This window comes from Bombina bombina, chromosome 4, assembly GCF_027579735.1.
Source record: "Bombina bombina isolate aBomBom1 chromosome 4, aBomBom1.pri, whole genome shotgun sequence".
NCBI lineage: Eukaryota > Metazoa > Chordata > Amphibia > Anura > Bombinatoridae > Bombina > Bombina bombina.
Window position 1 is genome coordinate 412,978,531 of NC_069502.1, and position 23,458 is coordinate 413,001,988.

Genomic DNA, 23,458 nt, shown 5'->3' on the forward strand with positions numbered 1-23,458 from the left:
CGTAAGCCAAGTTATCCAAATACCTATGCATATTGTAAACATTCATCTAAAGCGTTTCAGATTTATTTTGTACCCTTTATTTTAGTAAGACACTATCTCCATATAAGTTTAAGCTTGGTTTCATAGGCCTAGATTTAGAGTTTTGTCGGTAAGGACCCGCGTAGCTAACGCCGGCTTTTTTCTGGCCGCACCATAAAAATAACTCTGGTATTGAGAGTCCACATAAAGGCTGCGTTAGGCTCCAAAAAAAGAGCGTAGAGCATTTTTAACGCAGCTTCAACTCTCGATACCAGAGTTGCTTACGCAAGCTGCCAGCCTCAAAAACGTGCTCGTGCACGATTCCCCCATAGAAAACAATGGGGCTGTTAGAGCTGAAAAAAAAACCTAACACCTGCAAAAAAGCCGCGTTCAGATCCTAACGCAGCCCCATTGTTTGCTATGCGGAAACACTTCCTAAGTCTGCACCTAACACCCTAACATGTATCCGAGTCTAAACACCCCTAACCTTACACTTATTAACACCTATTCTGCCGCCCCCGCTATCGCTGACCCCTGCATATTATTATTAACCCCTAATCTGCCGCTCCGTAAACCGCCGCTACTTACATTATCCTTATGTACCCCTAATCTGCTGCCCTAACATCGCCGACCCCTATATTATATTTATTAACCCCTAATCTGCCCCCCACAACGTCGCCTCCACCTGCCTACACTGATTAACCCCTAATCTGCCGAGCAGACCTGAGCGCTACTATAATAAAGTTATTAACCCCTAATCCGCCTCACTAACCCTATAATAAATAGTATTAACCCCTAATCTGCCCTCCCTAACATCGCCGACACCTAACTTCAATTATTAACCCCTAATCTGCCGACCGGAGCTCACCGCTATTCTAATAAATGTATTAACCCCTAAAGCTAAGTCTAACACTAACACCCCCCTAAGTTAAATATAATTTTAATCTAACTAAATAAATTAACTCTTATTAAATAAATTATTCCTATTTAAAGCTAAATACTTACCTGTAAAATAAATCCTAATATAGCTACAATATAAATTATAATTACATTGTAGCTATTTTAGGATTAATATTTATTTTACAGGCAACTTTGTAATTATTTTAACCAGGTACAATAGCTATTAAATAGTTAAGAACTATTTAATAGTTACCTAGTTAAAATAATTACAACATTACCTGTAAAATAAATCCTAACCTAAGTTACAATTAAACCTAACACTATACTATCATTAAATTAATTAAATAAAATACCTACAATTACCTACAATTAAACCTAACACTACACTATCAATACATTAATTAAATACAATATCTACAAATAACTACAATGAAATAAACTAACTAAACTACAAAAAATAAAAATGAACTAAGTTACAAAAAATAAAAAAATATCTACAAACATAAGAAAAATATTACAACAATTTTAAACTAATTACACCTACTCTAAGCCCCCTAATAAAACAACAAAGCCCCCCCAAAATAAAAAATGCCCTACCCTATTCTAAATTACTAAAGTTAAAAGCTCTTTTACCTTACCAGCCCTGAACAGGGCCCTTTGCGGGGCATGCCCCAAGAAGTTCAGCTCTTTTGCCTGTAAAAAAAAACATACAATACCCCCCCCCCCAACATTACAACCCACCACCCACATACCCCTAATCTAACCCAAACCCCCCTTTAAATAAACCTAACACTAAGCCCCTGAAGATCTTCCTACCTTATCTTCACCATACCAGGTTCACCGATCCGTCCTGAAGAGCTCCTCCGATGTCCTGATCCAAGCCCAAGCGGGGGGCTGAAGATGTCCATGATCCGGTAGAAGTCTTCATCCAAGCGGGGCAGAAGAGGTCTTCCATCCGATTGAAGTCTTCATCCAAGCGGGGTAGAAGAGGTCTTCCATCCGATTGAAGTCTTCATCCAGGCGGCATCTTCTATCGACATCCATCTGGAGCGGAGCGGCAGCATCCTGAAGACCTCCGACGCGGAACATCCATCCTGGCCGACGACTGAACGATGAATGACGGTTCCTTTAAATGACGTCATCCAAGATGGCGTCCCTCAAATTCCGATTGGCTGATAGGATTCTATCAGCCAATCGGAATTAAGGTAGGAATATTCTGATTGGCTGATGGAATCAGCCAATCAGAATCAAGTTCAATCCGATTGGCTGATCCAATCAGCCAATCAGATTGAGCTTGCATTCTATTGGCTGTTCCGATCAGCCAATAGAATGCAAGCTAAATCTGATTGGCTGATTCCATCAGCCAATCAGAATATTCCTACCTTAATTCCGATTGGCTGATAGAATCCTATCAGCCAATCGGAATTCGAGGGACGCCATCTTGGATGACATCATTTAAAGGAACCGTCATTCGTCGTTCAGTCGTCGGCCAGGATGGATGTTCCGCGTCGGAGGTCTTCAGGATGCTGCCGCTCCGCTCCAGATGGATGTCGATAGAAGATGCCACCTGGATGAAGACTTCAATCGGATGGAAGACCTCTTCTACCCCGCTTGGATGAAGACTTCAATCGGATGGAAGACCTCTTCTGCCCCGCTTGGATGAAGACTTCTACCGGATCATGGACATCTTCAGCCCCCCGCTTGGGCTTGGATCAGGACATCGGAGGAGCTCTTCAGGACGGATCGGTGAACCTGGTATGGTGAAGATAAGGTAGGAAGATCTTCAGGGGCTTAGTGTTAGGTTTATTTAAGGGGGGTTTGGGTTAGATTAGGGGTATGTGGGTGGTGGGTTGTAATGTTGGGGGGGGGGGTATTGTATGTTTTTTTTACAGGCAAAAGAGCTGAACTTCTTGGGGCATGCCCTGCAAAGGGCCCTGTTCAGGGCTGGTAAGGTAAAAGAGCTTTGAACTTTAGTAATTTAGAATAGGGTAGGGCATTTTTTATTTTGGGGGGCTTTGTTGTTTTATTAGGGGGCTTAGAGTAGGTGTAATTAGTTTAAAATTGTTGTAATATTTTTCTTATGTTTGTAGATATTTTTTTTATTTTTTGTAACTTAGTTCTTTTTTATTTTTTGTACTTTAGTTAGTTTATTTCATTGTAGTTATTTGTAGATATTGTATTTAATTAATGTATTGATAGTGTAGTGTTAGGTTTAATTGTAGGTAATTGTAGGTATTTTATTTAATTAATTTAATGATAGTATAGTGTTAGGTTTAATTGTAACTTAGGTTAGGATTTATTTTACAGGTAATGTTGTAATTATTTTAACTAGGTAACTATTAAATAGTTCTTAACTATTTAATAGCTATTGAACCTGGTTAAAATAATTACAAAGTTGCCTGTAAAATAAATATTAATCCTAAAATAGCTACAATGTAATTATAATTTATATTGTAGCTATATTAGGATTTATTTTACAGGTAAGTACTTAGCTTTAAATAGGATTAATTTATTTAATAAGAGTTAATTAATTTCGTTAGATTAAAATTATATTTAATTTAGGGGGGTGTTAGTGTTAGGGTTAGACTTAGCTTTAGGGGTTAATACATTTATTAGAATAGCGGTGAGCTCCAGTTGGCAGATTAGGGGTTAATAATTGAAGTTAGGTGTCGGCGATGTTAGGGAGGGCAGATTAGGGGTTAATACTATTTATTATAGGGTTAGTGAGGCAGATTAGGGGTTAATAACTTTATTATAGTAGCGGTGCGGTCCGCTCGGCAGATTAGGGGTTAATAAGTGTAGGCAGGTGGAGGCGACGTTGAGGGGGGCAGATTAGGGGTTAATAAATATAATATAGGGGTCGGCGGTGTTAGGGGCAGCAGATTAGTGGTACATAAGGATAACGTAGGTGGCGGCGCTTTGCGGTCAGCAGATTAGGGGTTAATAAGTGTAGGTAGCTGGCGGCGACGTTGTGGGGGGCAGGTTAGGGGTTAATAAATATAATATAGGGGTCGGCGGGGTTAGGGGCAGCAGATTAGGGGTACATAAGTATAACGTAGTTGGCGGTCGGCAGATTAGGGGTTAAAAAAATGTATTCGAGTGGCGGCGATGTGGGGGGACCTCGGTTTAGGGGTACATAGGTAGTTTATGGGTGTTAGTGTACTTTAGAGTACAGTAGTTAAGAGCTTTATAAACCGGCGTTAGCCCAGAAAGCTCTTAACTACTGACTTTTTTCCTGCGGCTGGAGTTTTGTCGTTAGATTTCTAATGCTCACTTCAGACACGACTCTAAATACCGGAGTTAGAAAAATCCCATTGAAAAGATAGGATACGCAATTTCCGTAAGGGGATCTGCGGTATGGAAAAGTCGCGGCTGAAAAGTGAGCGTTAGACCCTTTTTTGAGTGACTCCAAATACCAGAGTTAGCCTAAAACCAGCGTTAGGAGCCTCTAACGCTGGTTTTCACGGCTAACGCCAAACTCCAAATCTAGGCCATAGTTTCTTGCTATCTCCAATGGCAAAATGCTATATAACTAGTAGTAAAGACTATATAAGCACTTTGAACATGAAAAAAAATAAAAAAATTAGCAATAAATTCTCTTTGCAAAACATACATATATTTTAATATAATCACACGGTATTATCTTCTAATCCAATCCAGTGCATACATAATTAACATTTAATTAAATTATTCAAATATAAGTAAAGTTGATTTGGCTCTGCTATGCTAAATGTTTAGACGGTCATATTATGCTTTTAATTTGAATAAATATTGTATCCAGAAAAAAACTGTGCAACTGTGCAAAAAGCTCAAAATCATATAGTAGAATAATTGGTTTTTAATTTCTGTTTAATTTTGCTTGCAGGATATATTTGGATACAAAACCAATACCTTTCGGAAAGTACTATGCATCTTTGGATACATATTCACCCTTGGGTTCCTTATGCTTTTTTTCTATTGGAAGCCAGAATGGCATGTTTGGGCTCACTGTGTCCCATCTTCTTTGGAAGAAGCCGATGTTGTATTACTCAGAACGACAGTAAGATTTTTTGTTTTGTTTTTCTTTCCCACTCCTTCTTTCTTTTTTTCAACACTCTCTTAAAAGGATTGTGATAAACGATTTAAAATGTATAGATACATTTCACGAATATTAATTTTAGTTTTTCTGTATACATGTGATAACGGCTAACATGCAGTCAGACTGTAATTATTTAAGCTTCTCAGCGGTGGTCCTCAAGTACCCCCAACAGGCCAGGCTTTCATTATAGCTGAACCAGTGCACAGGTGAAGTAATCAGCTGATTAGTAACACTGGTTACTAACCTGCTCTCACCCATCAGCTGATTATTTCACCTGTGTACTGGTTCAGCTTTAACTAAAACCTGGCCTGTTGGGGGTACTTGAGGACCACGGTTGAGAAACAATGATTTAACCCACCAACAGCTGGAACGCATAGCTTTAAGGGTCATTCTGATGCAAAAATGTCATTAGCACATGTTTGCTTTAGTGACTCTACATAACGGTAAGGACATTACCGTTGAACTTATTATGAGTAGGAATGGCATGATCACACCAAGCAACCGACTATATCCTGCTTGGGAGCTGGAAGGCTTGCATCTCTCAAGTATTTGTCTATGTTTTGTGTGAGTTAAATACATTGGCCTAGATTACAAGTAGATGTTTTCATGATTCAGATAGAGCATGCCATTTTTTTAAATTTTTTATATCTTTTATTTTGGAACCAGCAGTGCAGCGAAAAAATAACCAAATAGTTTACGCCTTGAAAGGTCATAAATCAGTACAATCATATCAAACAAAAAGAGAAAATATACTATTGACATTGTTTTAAATCACAACCTATTTAAGGCCAGAAAGCTTGGCCCAAAAAATGGCATTATACTTTCGCGATACACTACTGGGATCATTTTCTATTGTATCCTTAACCCACCAACCAACAAAACAAGAACAGGGGGGGAGAGAAAAAAATAAATAAATAAAAAGGGGAGAAAAGGAGATTAAAGGGGAGAGGGGGAATTATTTACCCACAGAACAGAGGGGAGGAAGGGGGAGGCAGATGGTGGGACGAGTATATTCACCTTATCTCTCGCTGTCCATCTTGCAGGGGTGTTACCAGATACCCAGGAGTACTAGCTCTGCGTTTCTGAACGGGAATATCATATTGTTTATCTCAGTAACAGAAAGCGATTTAATAAATACTGACCATTTACTGAAAAATTGTCTGATATCTGATTCATTGTCTATATTAGTATTCCCTCTGTTCTAATAATCATTGCTTCTTCAAACAGTTCCTAATCTCTGGGATAGATGGAATTGCTCTCGTTGTCCAGTTTTTAAGGATAAGGTATCTAACTGCAAGGATAGACAGGGTTAATACTTTGTCAATAGGTTGTTGTCCAACTTGATTTTTTAAACAGAATATGATCTGCACCTGTGTTATCTCCAGAGGGGAGATCTTTAGTGATTTATTCAACCAAAACTCTAGTTTCCACCAAAGGTGTTTGATCTTAGGGCAGTTCCAAACCATATGCATTAAGTCCGCTGCAGGAAATAAGCATTTAGGGCATTTGTTGAAGCTAAAGTTTCGAAGTTTAAAGCCTTTTTCAGGGGTGAAGTATGAGTTGTGCAAGAGTTTAACATGTGCCTCCTGCCAAGTAGCTGACAGGGTGACCTGTGATACTTTCTGAACAGATAATTGTATAAATTTAAAATCAATATTAAGCTGAGGTATCAGCCAGTTCCAGTCTGCATTGATTTTCTCTAGAATCGGGACACTCTTACTGGATTCGAGCAAATGATAGCACGGGGAGATTGACATATGCCCATTCTTAAACAATGTGAGTCAACTTTCCAGGTTACCCAAGCCCCAACACCAAGGCCTGCCTCTTTTATTAACTCTACAACAAAGTGTCTAATTTGCAGATATGCAAAAAATTCCTTGTTGCTAATACTGAATTCAGTTTTTAGTTCCTCAAAAGTTTACTATCCTGTCTAGCCCTAGGTTGTGCCATTTGTTGAATATTGCTGAGTTTAGACCTTCAGGGAATTTTGGATTTCCCATCAGTGGTAGATACTGAGAGACCTTGCAGTTTAGTGACAAGAGATTGCCTATTTTCCACCAGGCCTTAAGAGGGTTAAAGAAGGTTTTAAGTCTTTTAATTTTCCATGGTAGCTCTTAAGGTACACAGTGGATAAGTGCTAGCGGGAGAAATGAATTACAAATACTTACCTCAAGTTCGTTATTCGCCACATAGTTGTTATGAGAGATCCAGTCTGCCACTATGCGTGCTAGAAAGACATAGTTATACAAACGAATATTAGGCAGTGAGAGACCTCCGCTCTCTTTTGAGAGTGAGAGTTTATTTAACAAGATCCTGGGTCTTTTCTCCTGCCATATAAATTTGCTAAGTGCACTATTAAATGCACAAGTATCCCTTTCTAGGAGAATTATTGGGGTGTTCTGGAGGACATAGGGAAGCTTCGGGAGAAGAACCATTGGATAGTGGTAGTGTCTGCCAGCTTTTTAGTTTCTCGCTAATACTTGTTAAAACTGGGGAAATGTTGAGATTATAAGTATCACCTGGCGTAGATGGAATTAAAATCCCTAGATACTTAAGAGTCTTTGACCATCCTGAAAGGAATAATGGGGGGGGGGGGTTACTATTTTTCCTAAGCCAAAGGAGTTCAGATTTTGCTGCATTGACCTTTTAACCTGAGAAGGACCCAAATTGAGCAATGATTTCCAAGAGTATAGGTATGCTGCTTTTGGTGTCTGATAAATACAGAAGTATGTCATCCGCATACAGTGCAATTTTTACCTCCAGGCTATGTACTTTAATGCCCTTCAGTTGGTGTCTAATAATAATTGCTAGGGGTTTAATGGAGATATCGAAGAGAAGGGGGGAGAGAGGACACCCCTGGCGAGTTCCCCTTTCCAGCGTTAACTGCGGAGACTCAATGTTTTAACTATCATTCTTGTATGAGGTGCTTTATACAGATTAGTTATAAAGTTAAGGAACTCAAAACCAAAGTTAGCTAAAGAAGTAAATAGATGGTCAAAGTGTATTGAGTCAAATGCTTTCTCTGCATCGATTGAAACAATGGCTAAATCAGGAATGTCCTCTTCCCCCCCCCCCCCCTCCTAGACATCTCCAGGTTCCTATAATATTCTGTGATAACCAAGGCTTCTCTGATTTTTGTTGAAGAATTGCGCCTATACAGGAACCCGGCTTGATCTGTATGAATGATATTAGCAAGTGTTAACTGCAGCCGCTGGGCAATAATTGAACTGAGTATCTTGAAGTCTGAGTTTAAGAGGGCTATGGGTCTATATGACTCCTTCAGGGTGGGATTCTTCCCCCCTTTGAGAATTAAGATTGTATGTGAGGCATAGAAGGAGAAAGCTACTGGGTCACCATTGACATACATACTATTATATAAGCTGCTAAGATATGGGGTGATCTCAAGAGACATCATTTTGTTAAACTCATTGGGTAACCCATCGGGTCCTGATGCTTTATTCAGAGCGAGATCCGAGATAGCTTTTGCTATTTCCTTCTCAGTGATCGGGGCATTAAGAGTTTCAGCAGATTCAGCTAATATTGTGGGATGAGTAATTTTACTCCAGAAGTCATCAGACTGGGCCAGATTTGAGCTCGTAAGGGAATATAGATCTTGGTAGTATTTAACAAATGCCTCCTAGATCTCTTCAGACTTATGGAGGGTAATATCCTCCTGTTGAAGTTTCTCGATTAAGGATGACTTCTTGTCCCTTTTGACCAAATTGGCCAAGAGTTTCCCGGATTTGTTTCCAAATCTATATAGTCTAGCTTGCAGTTCTAAATTGTTCTGTGTTTCTTGAAAAACTTCAAAGGTGTCTCATTTTTAGCCCTGATATATTTTGCCCAGTTAGCTGGTGTCTCCTCCAGCAGGAAGCAGTTGTAGGAGTTGGTTACTGAATTAGTGATTTCTTTCTCTCTGTCTGAGTTTCCTAGCTCTCATGGAGCTGTATGCTATAATTTCGCCCCTAAGCACTGCCTTTGCGGCTTCCCAAAGTACAGCAGGGCGATCTATATAGTCCTGATTAAAGTGAATATAATCTCCAAATTTATTTTTAAGCCAATTTTTAAATTTTAAATTGGTTGCAAGAAATGAGGGAAAAGTAAATCGCGGGGATCTGTTTTTGGAGTGATTGAGCTGGAACTCTAAGAGGATGGGGCCATGATCTGAAAAATAGGCAATATCCCTGCCTTCACCTCCGATGTGCATAGACTTTCGTTAATTAAAAATAAATCAATTCTAGACAGTGTTTTGTGGGCCTTGGATAAACAGGTAAAGTCCCTTAGGTCGGGGTTCTGGATTCTTCACACGTCCTTGATTGCTAAGTTCTGCATAATTGTTCTAAACATCATGGCTTCTAGGTTATCCCTTTTATGTTTTAATTGTTTAGTACTCTGTCTTAATCTATCCAAGGGGCAATGCAGGGCCATATTAAAATCTCCCACGGGAACCAAGTGACCTTCAGAGAAAGAGAGAATTTTAGATTGTAACTTAACCCAGAATTCTGGGTCAAAGGTGTTGGGTGCATAGATATTGCAGAATCTGAAGACCGTTTTCAGAATTTTGACGTTTAACATCACATATCTCCCCTCCGGATCTGCCCCTGTGTGGATGACCTCCATATTAATCCTTTTCCCTACCAAGATAGCCACCCCCCACTTCCTCCCGACACTTGGTGAGGCAAAAGTTTCTTTCACCCAGGAAGTTTTAAGCTTCAAAGTTTCTTCAGAATTTAAATGTATTTCCTGAAGGAACGCTATGTCGGTGCCAACCTTCCTCAGATGGGTGAGAATTGATTTCCTTTTGATGGGGGTAGATATCCCACCCACATTCCAAGAGACTATTTTAAAATTGGCCATTGTATCGGTTACTCATGTGAACCGACATAGGGGAAAAGGAAAGGAGGGGGAAAAGAAAAAAAAAAGTTGGGGGGAAGGATAGGGACCTTATCTAAAAAAAAAAAAAAAAAAAAAAAAAAAAAACCCTGGATGCAGCTACATTCCATTCTTGGATATTGAATGACAGTAAACTGAACTAATCAACTATGCAACTGGCGAATTCAATTTGTTCATACATTTTTCTGCCTCTTGAGGTGTGTCAAATACATGAGCTTCACCTCTGACTATAACTTTTCAGCTTCGAGGGGTATATAATGGTGGCACGATAGCCTTGCTGTATGAGTTTAGTGCAAATTGGGGCTAAACCCCTTCTTTTTATTGATGTCTCCGCTGAATAGTCCTGAAATAGGAATATTTTAGCTTCCCCTATAGTGATAGGCTGATTCTTGTGGAAGTAATGGAGTAGGGTTACCTTGTCCTGAAAATTTAGTAACTTTACAATAACGGGTCTGGGCCTATGATTCCCTTTGTTATCTGACAGGGGCCTTCCTATCCTGTGCACTCTTTCAAATATTATCTGGGTGTAAGTGTGTGGAATCTTAAGGAGATGGACTAGTGACTCTGAAATAAAAGTACTTAGGTCTTCATACCGCTTACCCTCTGGGACCCCAATAAAGTGAATATTATTCCTTCGGGAGCGGTTTTCAAGGTCCTCAATTCTGGTCTGCATTTTAATGATACTAAGATTAGAGACTTCTAGATTAGAACTATGCAGTGTGGTGAGATCTTCAATATCTGACACCCTTTGCTCAACTTCATTAATTCTATTGGCAAAGTGTCTGATTTCCTGAGTTAACACTGTGATATCTTGTTTGATCTCTAGTTTAAGTGAATCAAATTTAGGAGTCAAGGCCTACGAGATCTTGGTAACCAAGGCTTGAAAATTGGTTACTTAATTTGGAGGAATTACATTTGTGGGGGCCGGGTGTACATCTACCGGAGTATCTAGAGTCTTATTAGCTCTCCTATCTCTATGCTTTGCTGCCATAGCTGGTGAGGGAGTCCTGATGTGAGTGTGAAGAAATGTATCCATGTGTTGGGAACAGTGAGTAGGAGTGAAGGGTTGATCAATCTAGGCGGGGAATCCTCCTGGTGCTCAAGGAAATAGCAGTGAAGAGGGAAAAAAAGGGGGGGAAGTGGGGGGAGGGAGGGGTGAAGAGTGATGGGGATTAGGGACATGAAGGAATACTCACGGGGTTCATTGATCCAAAAAAGGAAAAATGTGAGTAAGACTCACTTAACCAGCTGTGGACAGCAGCAATAGCGAAGGGGAGTAAGGTAGTTTAGTGGCAAGATGTGATCTTTCGAGAGGGCTGTTTTGAGCAGATTAACTGCTCTGAGGGTAACAGCTATACACAGTAGTCAAAATGACCCCCCCCTGATCACAATAAGTACAACAAACAGATGCTCTGTCCGAAATCAGATATAGTGTAATAAGGAGCTCCTAGCTGTAAAAAGAAATCAAAATTTAACCTGAATGTAACATTTGTACATACAGAGATTTATACGCAATATAGCAAAACTTTTTCATAAACAGTGTACCCAGGCCCTCCAGTGGCTATGGAGGAAACAAATTCAGATAATGGAACCTCTGATTTTTAGCAAACAATAAATAAGTAACCTTATTCTTGAAGGCCCTTCCGGCCTGTAAAATGACCTAAGATGGTTAGGAGGGACCAGCACAGAATCAGAGGCAATAAACACCTAACTCTGAGACAAGAAATAGCTAAGAAGGGAATTGAACTAAGCGGTTTATCAGACCCTTCTCATAGTCCCGGCAAGGATAATTCATTCACCTCAATACCTTAGTGTTGAGTAAAGTCTGATACCAGTGGGAAAAAAAAGAAAGAGAGAGAGGGAAAAAGACACTTTAAAAAGATAAGTAGAGATTCCTTTTTAATTCCCCTTTTCTCTGTATGCAGCCGGTGAATTCACATTAGACAGTACTTCCCAGATATAACAGTCCGGTATAATAAGACCATCACAGCCCGGGGTTCATTGTGCTATACATATAGGGAAAACAACAATTCGAACAGTACCTTCAATGGAGGGTAACAGCCGACTCCCACTTTACCCCCGATCGTAGCCTCGGTTAAGAGAAAGGAGATCCTCCTGATGCCGTTTCCTCCAGATTCCCGGAGGTATAGTTAGGGAGCATTTGGTGCGAGCCAGGAGACCCCCCCTGAAGACACCACAACCACAATGCCAGGGAGGGGGAAACATTGGCGGACGGAAACCTCTGTGTTACTTCTTGCAGTAGATGTGGGGATCTGTGAAGGGACTTAATGCTCCAAGGACAAAAGCACTCACTTCCTGAGGTCAGCCAGGAGCAGCTGAGGGAAAAAAGTATAGATACTTATCCTCCTCTAGCGCAGCACCAGTGGGAGAGGAGGAGGGCCAGCCGCAGCTCAGAGTTACCTAGCTGAAGCACTAGACCGGAGATGCGAAGCTACCTCCGTCGCTTGTAATACAACCACTTCATGGGCGGGGATCCTTCTGTTGTGACTTGGACAACGGGATGACCCGCCTCTCGATCTGCCACCTCTCTCCTTAAAGGGACAGTAAACCTCAAAAATAATGTTATATAATTCTGCACATAGTGCAGAATTATATAACATTATATTAGCGCAAACTTTATAAAACATAATATACCCTTTGAATTTTTTTTAAAAAACGGCTGTTTTACAGACCCGCTCTCTTTGCTCTTCTGAGCGGGTCTGTTTTTTTCACACAGCGCATCGGGCCAACTGTATAGTCACAGCCCAGCCCGATGCGCTGTGTGAAAAAAAACAGACCTGCTCAGAAGAGCACAGAGAGCGGGTCTGTTTTTTTCACACAGCGCATCGGGCCAGCTGTATAGTCACAGCCCGGCCCGACCACGCCATTACACTAAGTGCAGCTCGCTCCTGCTCTGTCTGACAGCAGGAGCGAACTGCACTGTGTATAATGGCGCGGTCGGGCTGGGCTGTGACTATACAGCTGGCCCGATGCGCTGTGTGAAAAAAACAGACCCGCTCAGAAGAGCAAAGAGAGCGGGTCTGTTAAACAGCCATTTTTAAAAAAAATTCAAAGGGTATATTATGTTTTATAAAGTTTGCGCTAATATAATGTTATATAATTCTGCACTATGTACGGAATTATATAACATTATTTTTAAGGTTTACTGACACTTTAAGATACGGCTCCGGGAGGTATCCTCGACAGCTCCAGACAAACGGTTCAATCACTCCCAGGTAAGTGGCTATCTGGAGATCCCCTCTCTACGGTATTGAGGATAGCAGTGCCCACAGGTCCAGCGGTGCGCTTTCTTTCTGACCACACTCCCCGGTGCCAGGTGGTCTGTTGGGGGCTTGACTTTCACCGGTCTTTGATGTATAAAATATCCCCAGCAGTCAGACCTAGATTAAGTGTGGATGCAAGAGGCAAGGGGAGCTGTGTGTGTGTGAAACCCTCTGGATTGCTGCTAGAGGTGCCGTCTGGGAGGGATTGATTTACCCTGTCAGTGTTAGGGTGCTAGCATCTGCTAGTGTAGGCAACTCTTTCCAGGCCAGCATACAGACAGAGGTACAGTTTTACCCTCCTCTCACACAGCACCGGTGGGAAAGGAGGGGAAGCTCAATCTATAATCCCCAGAAGAGATGCTAGTCCAGGGGGAATGTAGATGCAATTAGGCTGACAGCTGAAAAGTCAGCGTAGTGGGTTGAAATTCCACTACAGTGGCTCCGGCATCAATGTAAGGCGTTACTTAAACAGCTACCCCCGGTCTTAACGCTGTACGACCTGCGCTTAGACTCCTCCTCCGGAACCAAATCTGGAGAGCATGCAATTTTTCAACAACTTTCCAATTTACTCCCATTAACAAAATGCACACAGTTTTTTTTATACGGTATTTACAATTTTCGAGTCACCAGCTCTTACTGAGCATGTGCAAAAGTTTACAGAATATACGTATATGCATTTGTGATTGGCTGATGGCTGTCACATTATACAGGAGGAGTAGAAATAGACATAACTTTGAAATTTGTTGGGAAAAATTCTACTACTCATGTGAAGTTCAGACTAAGTGCTATTGCATTGTCTTGTTATCATGCATTTGTTGATTATGCACATCTACTGTATTTACTTTAGGGTAAAAAAAAGAGTGCTCACAGGTTAGAACTGGTATTACAAGTTAAAAGTAAAAAGTTAGTGCTCGAAAGAAAGACTCAGTCGCTCTAACTTCTGGACTTCGAATATCGCGTCTGGCCTAACTCCCACTCCCCATAGACTTGTGTGCTAACCTAACCTGCAACTGCTCTAGATAAACTGCGCTAAAGCTGAAAGCGTATTAGGAATACTTAAAAAAAAACAAAAAAAACAAATTAACATTTATGAAAAATTATATTTTATATTTCAAGGTAATTGACTGGAAAGGGCTCAAAAGTGTATATGTATGTGTGCACATACTGTACATATTTACACATATAAACACTTAAATACACATATATACACATGTGTATACACACATACATATAAATACATATATATATATATATATATATATATATATATATATATATATATATATATATATATATATATATATATATATATATATATATATATATATATATATATATATATATATATATATATATATATATATATATATATATATATATATATATACAAAACATGGGTGGGGTCAGCACTCTCAGGCCGGACCGGGTACACATCCTATGACCCTGCAACATGCACAGCCCTGGGTGCAAACCAGCACTCTCAGGAAGCTGCACTGTCACCAGAGTCACAGGCAGTTAACCCCAGTCAGGCCTGGGTGCAAGGACCAAACAAGGAAAATTACAAATAATATTTTTTAATATAAACACACAGAAAAAGTCCAGCACTCACTCACAAGCTCTCAACTAAGATAAAAAGCAGCAATGGAAGAATTAGTTACCGCATCTGGCCAAATGGGAAAAGCCCAGGTACCTCGTCAAGGTTTCTTCCAAATAAATCTGGGTCCCTAAACAGCCACACAATGCAGGCTCACAATCAAACAACTGTGAAAAATTATATTTTATATTTCAAGGTAATTGACTGGAAAGGGCTCAAAAGTGTATATGTATGTGTGCACATACTGTACATATTTACACGTAAATACACATATATACACATGTGTATACACACACACATATAAATATATATATATATATATATATATATATATATATATATATATATATATATATATATATATATATATATATATATATATATATTGAAAAATTGAAGAGGATATCTAGATGGACTAATCCAGCACAAACTTATACAAAGGGCAAAAAGTAAAAAAGGTACTAGTGTGCATATAATCACGAGGAGCCCAAATTCTCAGCAAAACAGAAAACCATTTATTGAGCATAATTATAAAAACATAATTAATGCAACATAAGATACTATACAGACTGCTGAAATAAGGCATAATGTGAGCAAATCCTAAAAAGTAGACAGATAGTGGGCCCTTTTAAAGGTTACTGGTATGAAAGTCCCAGAAATATACCACATATATTTGACACAGTGATTACATTGTCCTTGAAAAGTATAGAAAAGTAAACTTGTTTCCAGCAATTTTCAAATGAATTAGCAAGCCAGTTCGTTAGTCAAGCAAAGCAAAACTTGATTAGTTATGCAGGGTAATCCTTCATGATATGGTGTTTAGCAACAATACCCAAACATGCACAGATATAACAGTCCTGCGTCAGGTGTTAGTAAAGCACAGTAATAAAAGCGGATAGTAGAATTCCTTCTAGAGTGAACATTCAAGACCGGGTTCGAAAGACATACAAAGCCCACAGCTCACCGGACCATATAGTAGTTATGATCAGTTCCACAGTCCTCCCAGAGCTTCCCCTCCATCTTAACACTCACCGGATTCACACAGGTATGTGGTTGAAAGTCCTCCGCTCATGCGGCCTGTTACAAAGCTCACCGTTTTCTGCAAAAGCACTTCAATGCTGAAAATGGACATACATACTTCAATCAGGGTGTCAAGGTTTGCAGGCTCCTTATCGCCAACTTCCAAACAGCGGCGTGACTTACAGTGCTACACGCGTTTCACCCTTATCATTAGTATAGGGCAAGCATCATACTTGATTGACAATACAGGCAGGCTGTATATCATCTGTAGCTAGGCATGGTGAAATGGACCAATCGTATTGCTCATATGTCAAAAGTGCTCACACAAAATCAAAACAAAAAATTCAGATTATATACTGTACAAATTAATTTTACGTAACCTTAAAGAGACATGAAACCTGCTGGGGACTTCCGGCTGGAGGCGGGGCAGACAGGTAGCTACAGGTAGTTGCCGTCGTGGCTCCAAGTCTCTGTGAGAGACGCCATTTCACCTGCCAGCCCATGCTGTTTCCCTTGGCCTGACACGGCTCGGGTTCTAGGATCGTTGGTCCTGCATGGGAAGTCTGATGATACAGCCTATTAGTGCAGGTGGCTGATGCACAACATTTCTGTAACAATTTACCTTCCAGTCAATGTACCTGTACACTAAAGCTGCCGGACGAGTTGCGGCTAGTTGCAAACAATACAAAAGGTTAACAATGTAACCAATATAGACGCTATCTACTGCCGGGTATTGTGCTAGCAGGCTACCTACTACCTATGTCTCCTGGATGGACGGAAAAGAGTATGCGGCTTTGCTGGGCTCCGGGATAATTGCCCTGGCTGGACGGAGATACGTGAGCTCGAAGGTGTTGCCATTACAGGAAGCTACGCTCAGGTGTGCCTGGCTGCACCAGGGAGCGGTTAATGAGCCTACCTTTCATTTGGTCCTAGCCGGTGTGGAGATTGTCGTTCATTTGCAGTGCTGTGGTGCTCTGTTGGTGGTGAGCCGTGTAGCTGGCGGTGGCGGGACTGTGCCATTATTGAAAGAAGTTCTGGGCTCGCGATAGTGAGCAGTGCACACGCCGTCTTACCGCATCTAGGAACTAGCCCGGTGGGCTGATCTGATCACACTTCCTAATCGTCTTCTGACGCATCTCTCCATTCTCGGACCTGTGCGATGGGTAAAGCAGATTACTGAGGACATTGTACAGGCCTATTACTGACACTTAGAAAAGGTATCGTTTGACTTGTGCTGTTTTGTTCCTCTCGCACTTTGGTCACGGCTGCACGATACTGCAAGGAGAAATACAGGGCAGAGAAGTTGAACAGCACAAACTCTATACCGGGAGGTCGGGTAACATAGTTTCTATAAGAGTCTAGTTGCTCCTAAGGTATAGCGTAAGAGGAACTGCCTGGTAGCTGGGTTGGACGAGCGGTGGGCCAGTGAAAATCAAAGCCGGCAGAACAGTGAGACTTTGCCCCACTAAGACTATTGGCGGTTTTTATTTATGGGACCTTTTGAATCTGTCCACCATAAGAGTATTTGAGGGGTTGCTGTTATCTATACTGAAAGAAAAGAGAGGGGAAAGAAAAGGGAAAAAGAGAAAAAATAAAAGATAAAGCGATATAATGTAGATGTAGTATATCTGCTATCTACTTTTGCAATCACATAAACAGCAGAAATAAGAGTTTGTGTATCCCCCAATATATGCATATTTCTGGTCCCTCTTTTACCTGTTAAACCCTTGAGATTTAACCTTTGAGGTTACATGTACTCTTACATCTGGATACAGGGGGCCTGCTGTCAAAAATGTTGCAATAATTAGGTTTGAAGTGTACACCATTGCAGCCTTAGGTTTTGTTTTCTTTTTGTTTCTTTTTTGCAAGCATAATAATGTTTCAATAGCGATTTTTTTTTTTAAATGTGAATATCAATGTATCAATCTTTATGAATGCTTCTTGTCTAGACGTATAGCTTAAAGTGAAGGTAAAGTTTAAATGTTGGTTCAACAGAATTAAAATTAAGATTCAAATTAATTATGACTTTCATTCATCAAATTGCTTACAAATTGTCCAAAACGAAGTTTTACCTCTTTTAAAATCTTCAGATCGCATTCGGCAATATCAACCCGTTTTTCTTGCATATTCCTACTTCCTTATTACGTAATTCTTTCTTCCAATTGAAAGCCTGGCCGTTAGGCAGCCGTGACACTACGTCATTTTAACATTGGCCCATCTGTGCATGCGTCGGCCCATCTGCGCATGCGTTCCTTGTAACAAGCATATCCGATTTCACAATGCTCGTGAATGATTTGCGCTGAGGGAGACACCTGCGCATTGGAGCCGAGCAGATTAGTCAATCACATGCGCATTGTGGGTCGCATTCTTAAATCGCTCATGCGCAAATGGTCCGGATCGTTGTGAACGCGCATAGATGATACGTATAGAGCGGGTGGGACCGCTCTATACGTAAAGACTGAGAAAGCAGGAAGAATGAGATGGGAGGAGTCTGGACGCAAACGGCTCAATAAAATGTTATTAAAAAAAACAATAAATTAACATTTTTTATTAAAACAAATATGGTGATTATGTTTATATACATTGGGATAATGAGATGCTGTGTTTCAAATGTTCAAAATTAACTTTCACTTTAAGAATGTAATTTCACTGTGGGCACTTTTTTGGTAAAATACTAGAATACAGAATTTAAAGAATTTATTTAATATTTAATTGTATGAGAACATAGGCATATAGTGCAGCATTGCAGGTTATCCTATAAGGTGTGATTGTTTAAATGGGATTGTCTATGACTAATCTACACATCATAGGGGGTTAATAATAACAGGGTGGTTAGTTTGTATACTTTTATGTGGTATATATGTTATATGACTTACCTGTAAAAGAGTTATTTTTGTCAGTATCAATAAGAAGATAAGAGGTGTAAAAAGCATACAATATTATAAATATTAGAAATATAAGTATCACAGCTTGTACGGGTACTAGAGCTAGAACCTATTCTACATCTTTACAACTGGGTTAAAAAACTGGTAAGGAGACCTTGAGATTTGTAGTGCTCAGGGTGTGTTTTGACTGTTCCTCTTCTTGTCTCTGTCTCTTACGGTACCAATAATAGGTTTTGTGGATCTTTTTTTTGGTTCATGGATAGATATATGCTCAATAAGAGCTCACCCTCGAACATGCCTCCTAAGCAAAAAAAATAAGAAGGGGGGTGGGTAGTAGGAATCTGGACTCTAGTATTGAAGTAGTTCAGGAAAAAGGTCGTTTCAATCCCATGAGCAATAATATGGCAGAATTTGCAGCAGAAGTAGCCAAAATATTGACCCCCCAATTTGATCTGATTAAAACAGAGATTAAGACTGAGATATCAAATCTTACGGCTGAGTTCAGGCAGTTTTCTACAAGACTAGATGAAGTTGAAAATAGAGTCTCTGACCTGGAGGACAGGTATAATGTACAAGACCCGCTGATAGATGCACATAGTAAAACTATTGCTAATTTACAAGCTAAAATTGAAGATCTTGAGGATCGCTCAAGACGTAATAACTTGAAAGTGATTGGCCTTCCCGAATCCCCAGAATTTTCAGATCTGATGACTTTTGTCGCAGTTACATTGCCACAAGCATTACAGATTCCACTTCCTGCTACCCCCTTCCAGATTGAGAGGGTGCATAGGATTGGTTATCGCAGAGACAACAATTGGGGTAATAGACCAAGGCCGGTGATATTAAAATGTATTAATTTTCAGGATAAACTACTGTATCTTAAATATTATAGGAAATGTAATCCGTTTGCACTAGGATCACACAGGCTATTGATTTTTCAAGATTTTTCATCTAAAACCCTATCCAAGAGAAGAGACATGTCTTTTTTCTATGGTAGGTTACAGAAGGAAAATTACAATCTTAAACTGGTCTACCCCGCTAAGCTAGTTGTGATGAGAGAGGGAACCTTTCATGTTTTAAATAATGTGATGGAAGCTGAAGCATTCTGTAGAGATGCTGGTGTCCCTTAAAAGGCTGGTTGGTAAACGGAATAAAGATGATCTAGATTCCAGAAATGATAGATATTTTAAGTTTATGTGTAACAATGGTTTATGTGTTTTTGTTTTTTTTTTGTTTCTTTTTTGTTTGTTTTTTCTTTCCCTCTTTGTCTCCCCCCCCCCGCGTTCGCCCACCCGCCGTTACCTGACTCCCTTAATTATCTTACCAGCTTCTAATTAGATTCAATGGAATCTAAGTTGAACTGTCTTTCCTGGAATGTGGGCGGGATTACTTCCCCAATTAAGAGAAAATCTATAATAAAATATCTTGGAAAATTCAAGCCTGATTTAGTATTATTGCAAGAACTGCATCTTAAACCCCTTGAGATCCCCAAACTTAAAACTAAATGGGTTGGGGAGGTGGTCGCCGCCCCTTTCAATTCAAGGAAAAGAGGGGTTGCTATACTTCTGAATAAAAACCTGGAGTATCAGATACTAAACACTGACCCAATATCCAAGCATATAACCTAGTTGTCTCCGCTAGATTTGCAATACACTGGATAACCGAAAAAGATCAAATTTCTTCATTTAGCTGGGAATCTCAGTTAGTGGCACCATTTCAATTAAAGGCGCTGCAACATTGTCCTTTGACTGCACTCCCCTCAAACGTATTTTATTTATCCTTGTTTAAAAATGTCATAGTAGCTTGGAAAAAATTGTGTGCTGATTTAGAATACTCCCCGTTTGTATCTCAGTATTTACCTATCCGTGGTAATCCTAATTTTAGTCCCGGTCTGTCAAATAAGATTTTCAAAGTTTGGGAAAGAAAAGGGCTTAAATTTATGAGTCAAATTATGGGAACAGATGGTCATCCAATATTATTTGTTGAACTACTTGATAAGTTTGCCTTTACATCACGTGAATTCTATGCGTACCTCCAAGCTCGTCACTTTCTTTTGGAAATATCCCAAAAGTATGGTACAAACTGGTCTCTGGGCGAATTGCAAGACAGGATATCTAGCTATCTAAATGGACTCTACTCAATCTCCCCAATATATCTACTGTTAAACCAGAAATCATCTAGGTTGCAGGTCAGTGATATGGTTGCAAAATGGCAGAAGTGGTTTCCGGATATAAATGAACAGATTATCATTAAGAGTTTTAAAATAATACAACAAGCATGGGTATTAACATCGTGGAGAGAATCTCATATTAAAGTCTGTCCCAAAGGTATCTTACTCCAGGAACCTTGTCCAAATGGTATAAAACTAAGGTGTTCTGTTCCAGATGTAGGTCTACAGAAGTAGATATATTTCATTGTTTTTGGCAATGCCCCAAAATTTTGCAGTTTTGGCAAAAAATTAATTACTGGATGAACGCAAGTCTGCATCTGGACCATCAATGGGATCCAATGGAGAATTTTTTTTTGGTTAAGTTTCTAGGTGTTGCTAAAAACTTTAAGCTTATAAACACTATTGTATTATGTGGGTGTAACCTTATTTTAAAACACTGGAAGGCACGTTCAGCACCCAAGTTTGCCCACCTTAAAAATGCATTAATTACACAATACACGATGGAGCAATTTAATTTGCCATATCCGCATGAAGAATATCTGCCCACGTTTTTTAGGAAATGGGAGAGTTTCGTCAGGGCAGTACCAATAGCCTGCCAAAAGGAATTGATTAAACCATTTAGTAATTCAGTGTATGTTCAGGCAAATATATATGCCGGTCATTTTCCTGAATATTGGGCAGACCTGAGTCTTGTCTAATTTGTCTTGTCGTGTTTGCTTTCTGTCTGGTTTTGTGTTTTTTTTTTTTTTCGTTTTTTTTTTTGTGTTTTGTTGTTTTTTGGTAATGTCGCGTTTTTATGATACACTGTTGTTTTTGTATTATAGTTGTGTATAAGAGTTGGTATTGTTATACTATGGTGAATCAAATATGCATCTTAAATATTAACATTGTTAAGCTAGATTGGATGTATAAACAGATTGATTGTTATCTTTACTATTCAGACTTTTTGTTAGCAAGACGCATTGTTAATATTATTTACAAATACTAATCTGTATTAACATATGTTTTTTATTTATTTGTAATAAATAAAGATTTAAAAAAAAAAAAAGACATGAAACCTAAAAACTTTCTTTCACGATTCAGATAGAGAATACAATTTTAAAGAGCATTCCAATTTACTTCTATTATCTAATTTGCTTAATTCTTTAGGTATCCTTTGTTGAAGAAATAGCCATGCACATTGATGAGCCAATCAGCAGCTACTGAGTCTATCTAGATATGTTTTTCACCAAAGGATAGCAAGATAATGAAGCAAATTAGATAATAGAAGTAAATTGGAAATGTGTTTAAAATTGCATGCTCTTTCTAAATCATGAAAGAAAAAATTGGGGTTTCATGTCCCTTTAAGTAATTTTATTAAGCACAGAGAGAGATAGTGGGATTTAAAGCAAACATACATTATGTATTACGTTTAAAAATTAACATTACCATCAATAAGAGGGTAATTTTACAGCTTGTACTATCTAAATATATACAAGCAAACCTAATGACGTTCAAAGTTAACCTAGTGTGTATATATATATATATATATATATATATATATATATATATATATATTTCTTAATTTTTGAAAGTATGAATTTGCTTCACACTACATCCAGAAGACATCTTTAACTTCAACAATAGAAAAACGGTAAACATTTTTAGGGGAGTAGCTAGAACATAATTAAGTCAAAAAAGGGGCATAATTAATTTCTTCATTTAATCCAGCCGGTTTAAGCGAGTTTAAATTATATATACATTTACACTCTGCTTTTAAGAGCAAATTATCAATATCACCACCTCTGGTTTTTAGGTCTATTAACTCTAAAACCATACCTGTGTTAAGACGGAGGGGCAGCTCTGGGAGGACCGTGGAACTGATCATAACTACTATATGGTCCGGTGAGCTGTGGGCTTCATATGCCTTTTGAACCCAGTCATGAATGTTCACTCTAGGAGGAATTCTACTATCCGCTTTTATTACTGTGCTTTACTTACACCGGACGCAGGACTGTTATATCTGTGCACGTTTGGGTATTGTTGCTAAACACCATATCATGAAGGATTACCCTGCATAACTAATCAAGTGTTGCTTTGCTTTGCTTGACTAACAAACTGGCTTGCTAATTCATTTGAAAATTGCTGGACACAAGTTTACTTTTCTATACTTTTCATGGACAAAGTAACCACTGTGTCAAATATATGTGGTATATTTCTGGGACTTTCATACCAGTAACCTTTTAAAGGGCCCACTATCTGTCTACTTTTTAGGATTGCTCACATTATGCCTTATTTCAGCAGTCTGTATAGTATCTTATGTTGCTGTAATTATGTTCAAATGATTATGCTCAATAAATGGTTTTCTGTTTTGCTGAGAATTTGGGCTCTTCGTGATTATATGCACACTAGTATCTTTTTTACTTTTTGCTCTATATATTAGTTTGTGCTGGATTAGTCCATCTAGATATCCTCATTAATTTTTCAATAATTTATTTGAGGACTCCGTGTACTAAGGTGACCTGACAGTATTTAAAGTTCAGGAATCCTTTTGCTTGAGGGCATCTACAACCTATTGAGCTGGTACAATTTTTCAAATTATTTTTCTGAACTTTTGGCGAGTTCTTTCTGGTATCA

The 23,458-nt window shown here is 39.2% G+C and overlaps 1 protein-coding gene across 2 annotated transcripts in view; it reads left to right on the plus strand.

The window, feature by feature from the left end:
- The window catches only part of LOC128656359 (probable cation-transporting ATPase 13A4), a 355,156-nt gene that overhangs the window by 85,150 nt on the left and 246,548 nt on the right, over positions 1-23,458 (plus strand). For both annotated transcript variants that reach the window (XM_053710219.1, XM_053710218.1), the window contains exon 2: positions 4,784-4,957. In XM_053710219.1, coding sequence (XP_053566194.1) covers positions 4,784-4,957 — 174 coding nt within the window. The remainder of the gene's footprint in view (positions 1-4,783; positions 4,958-23,458) is intronic.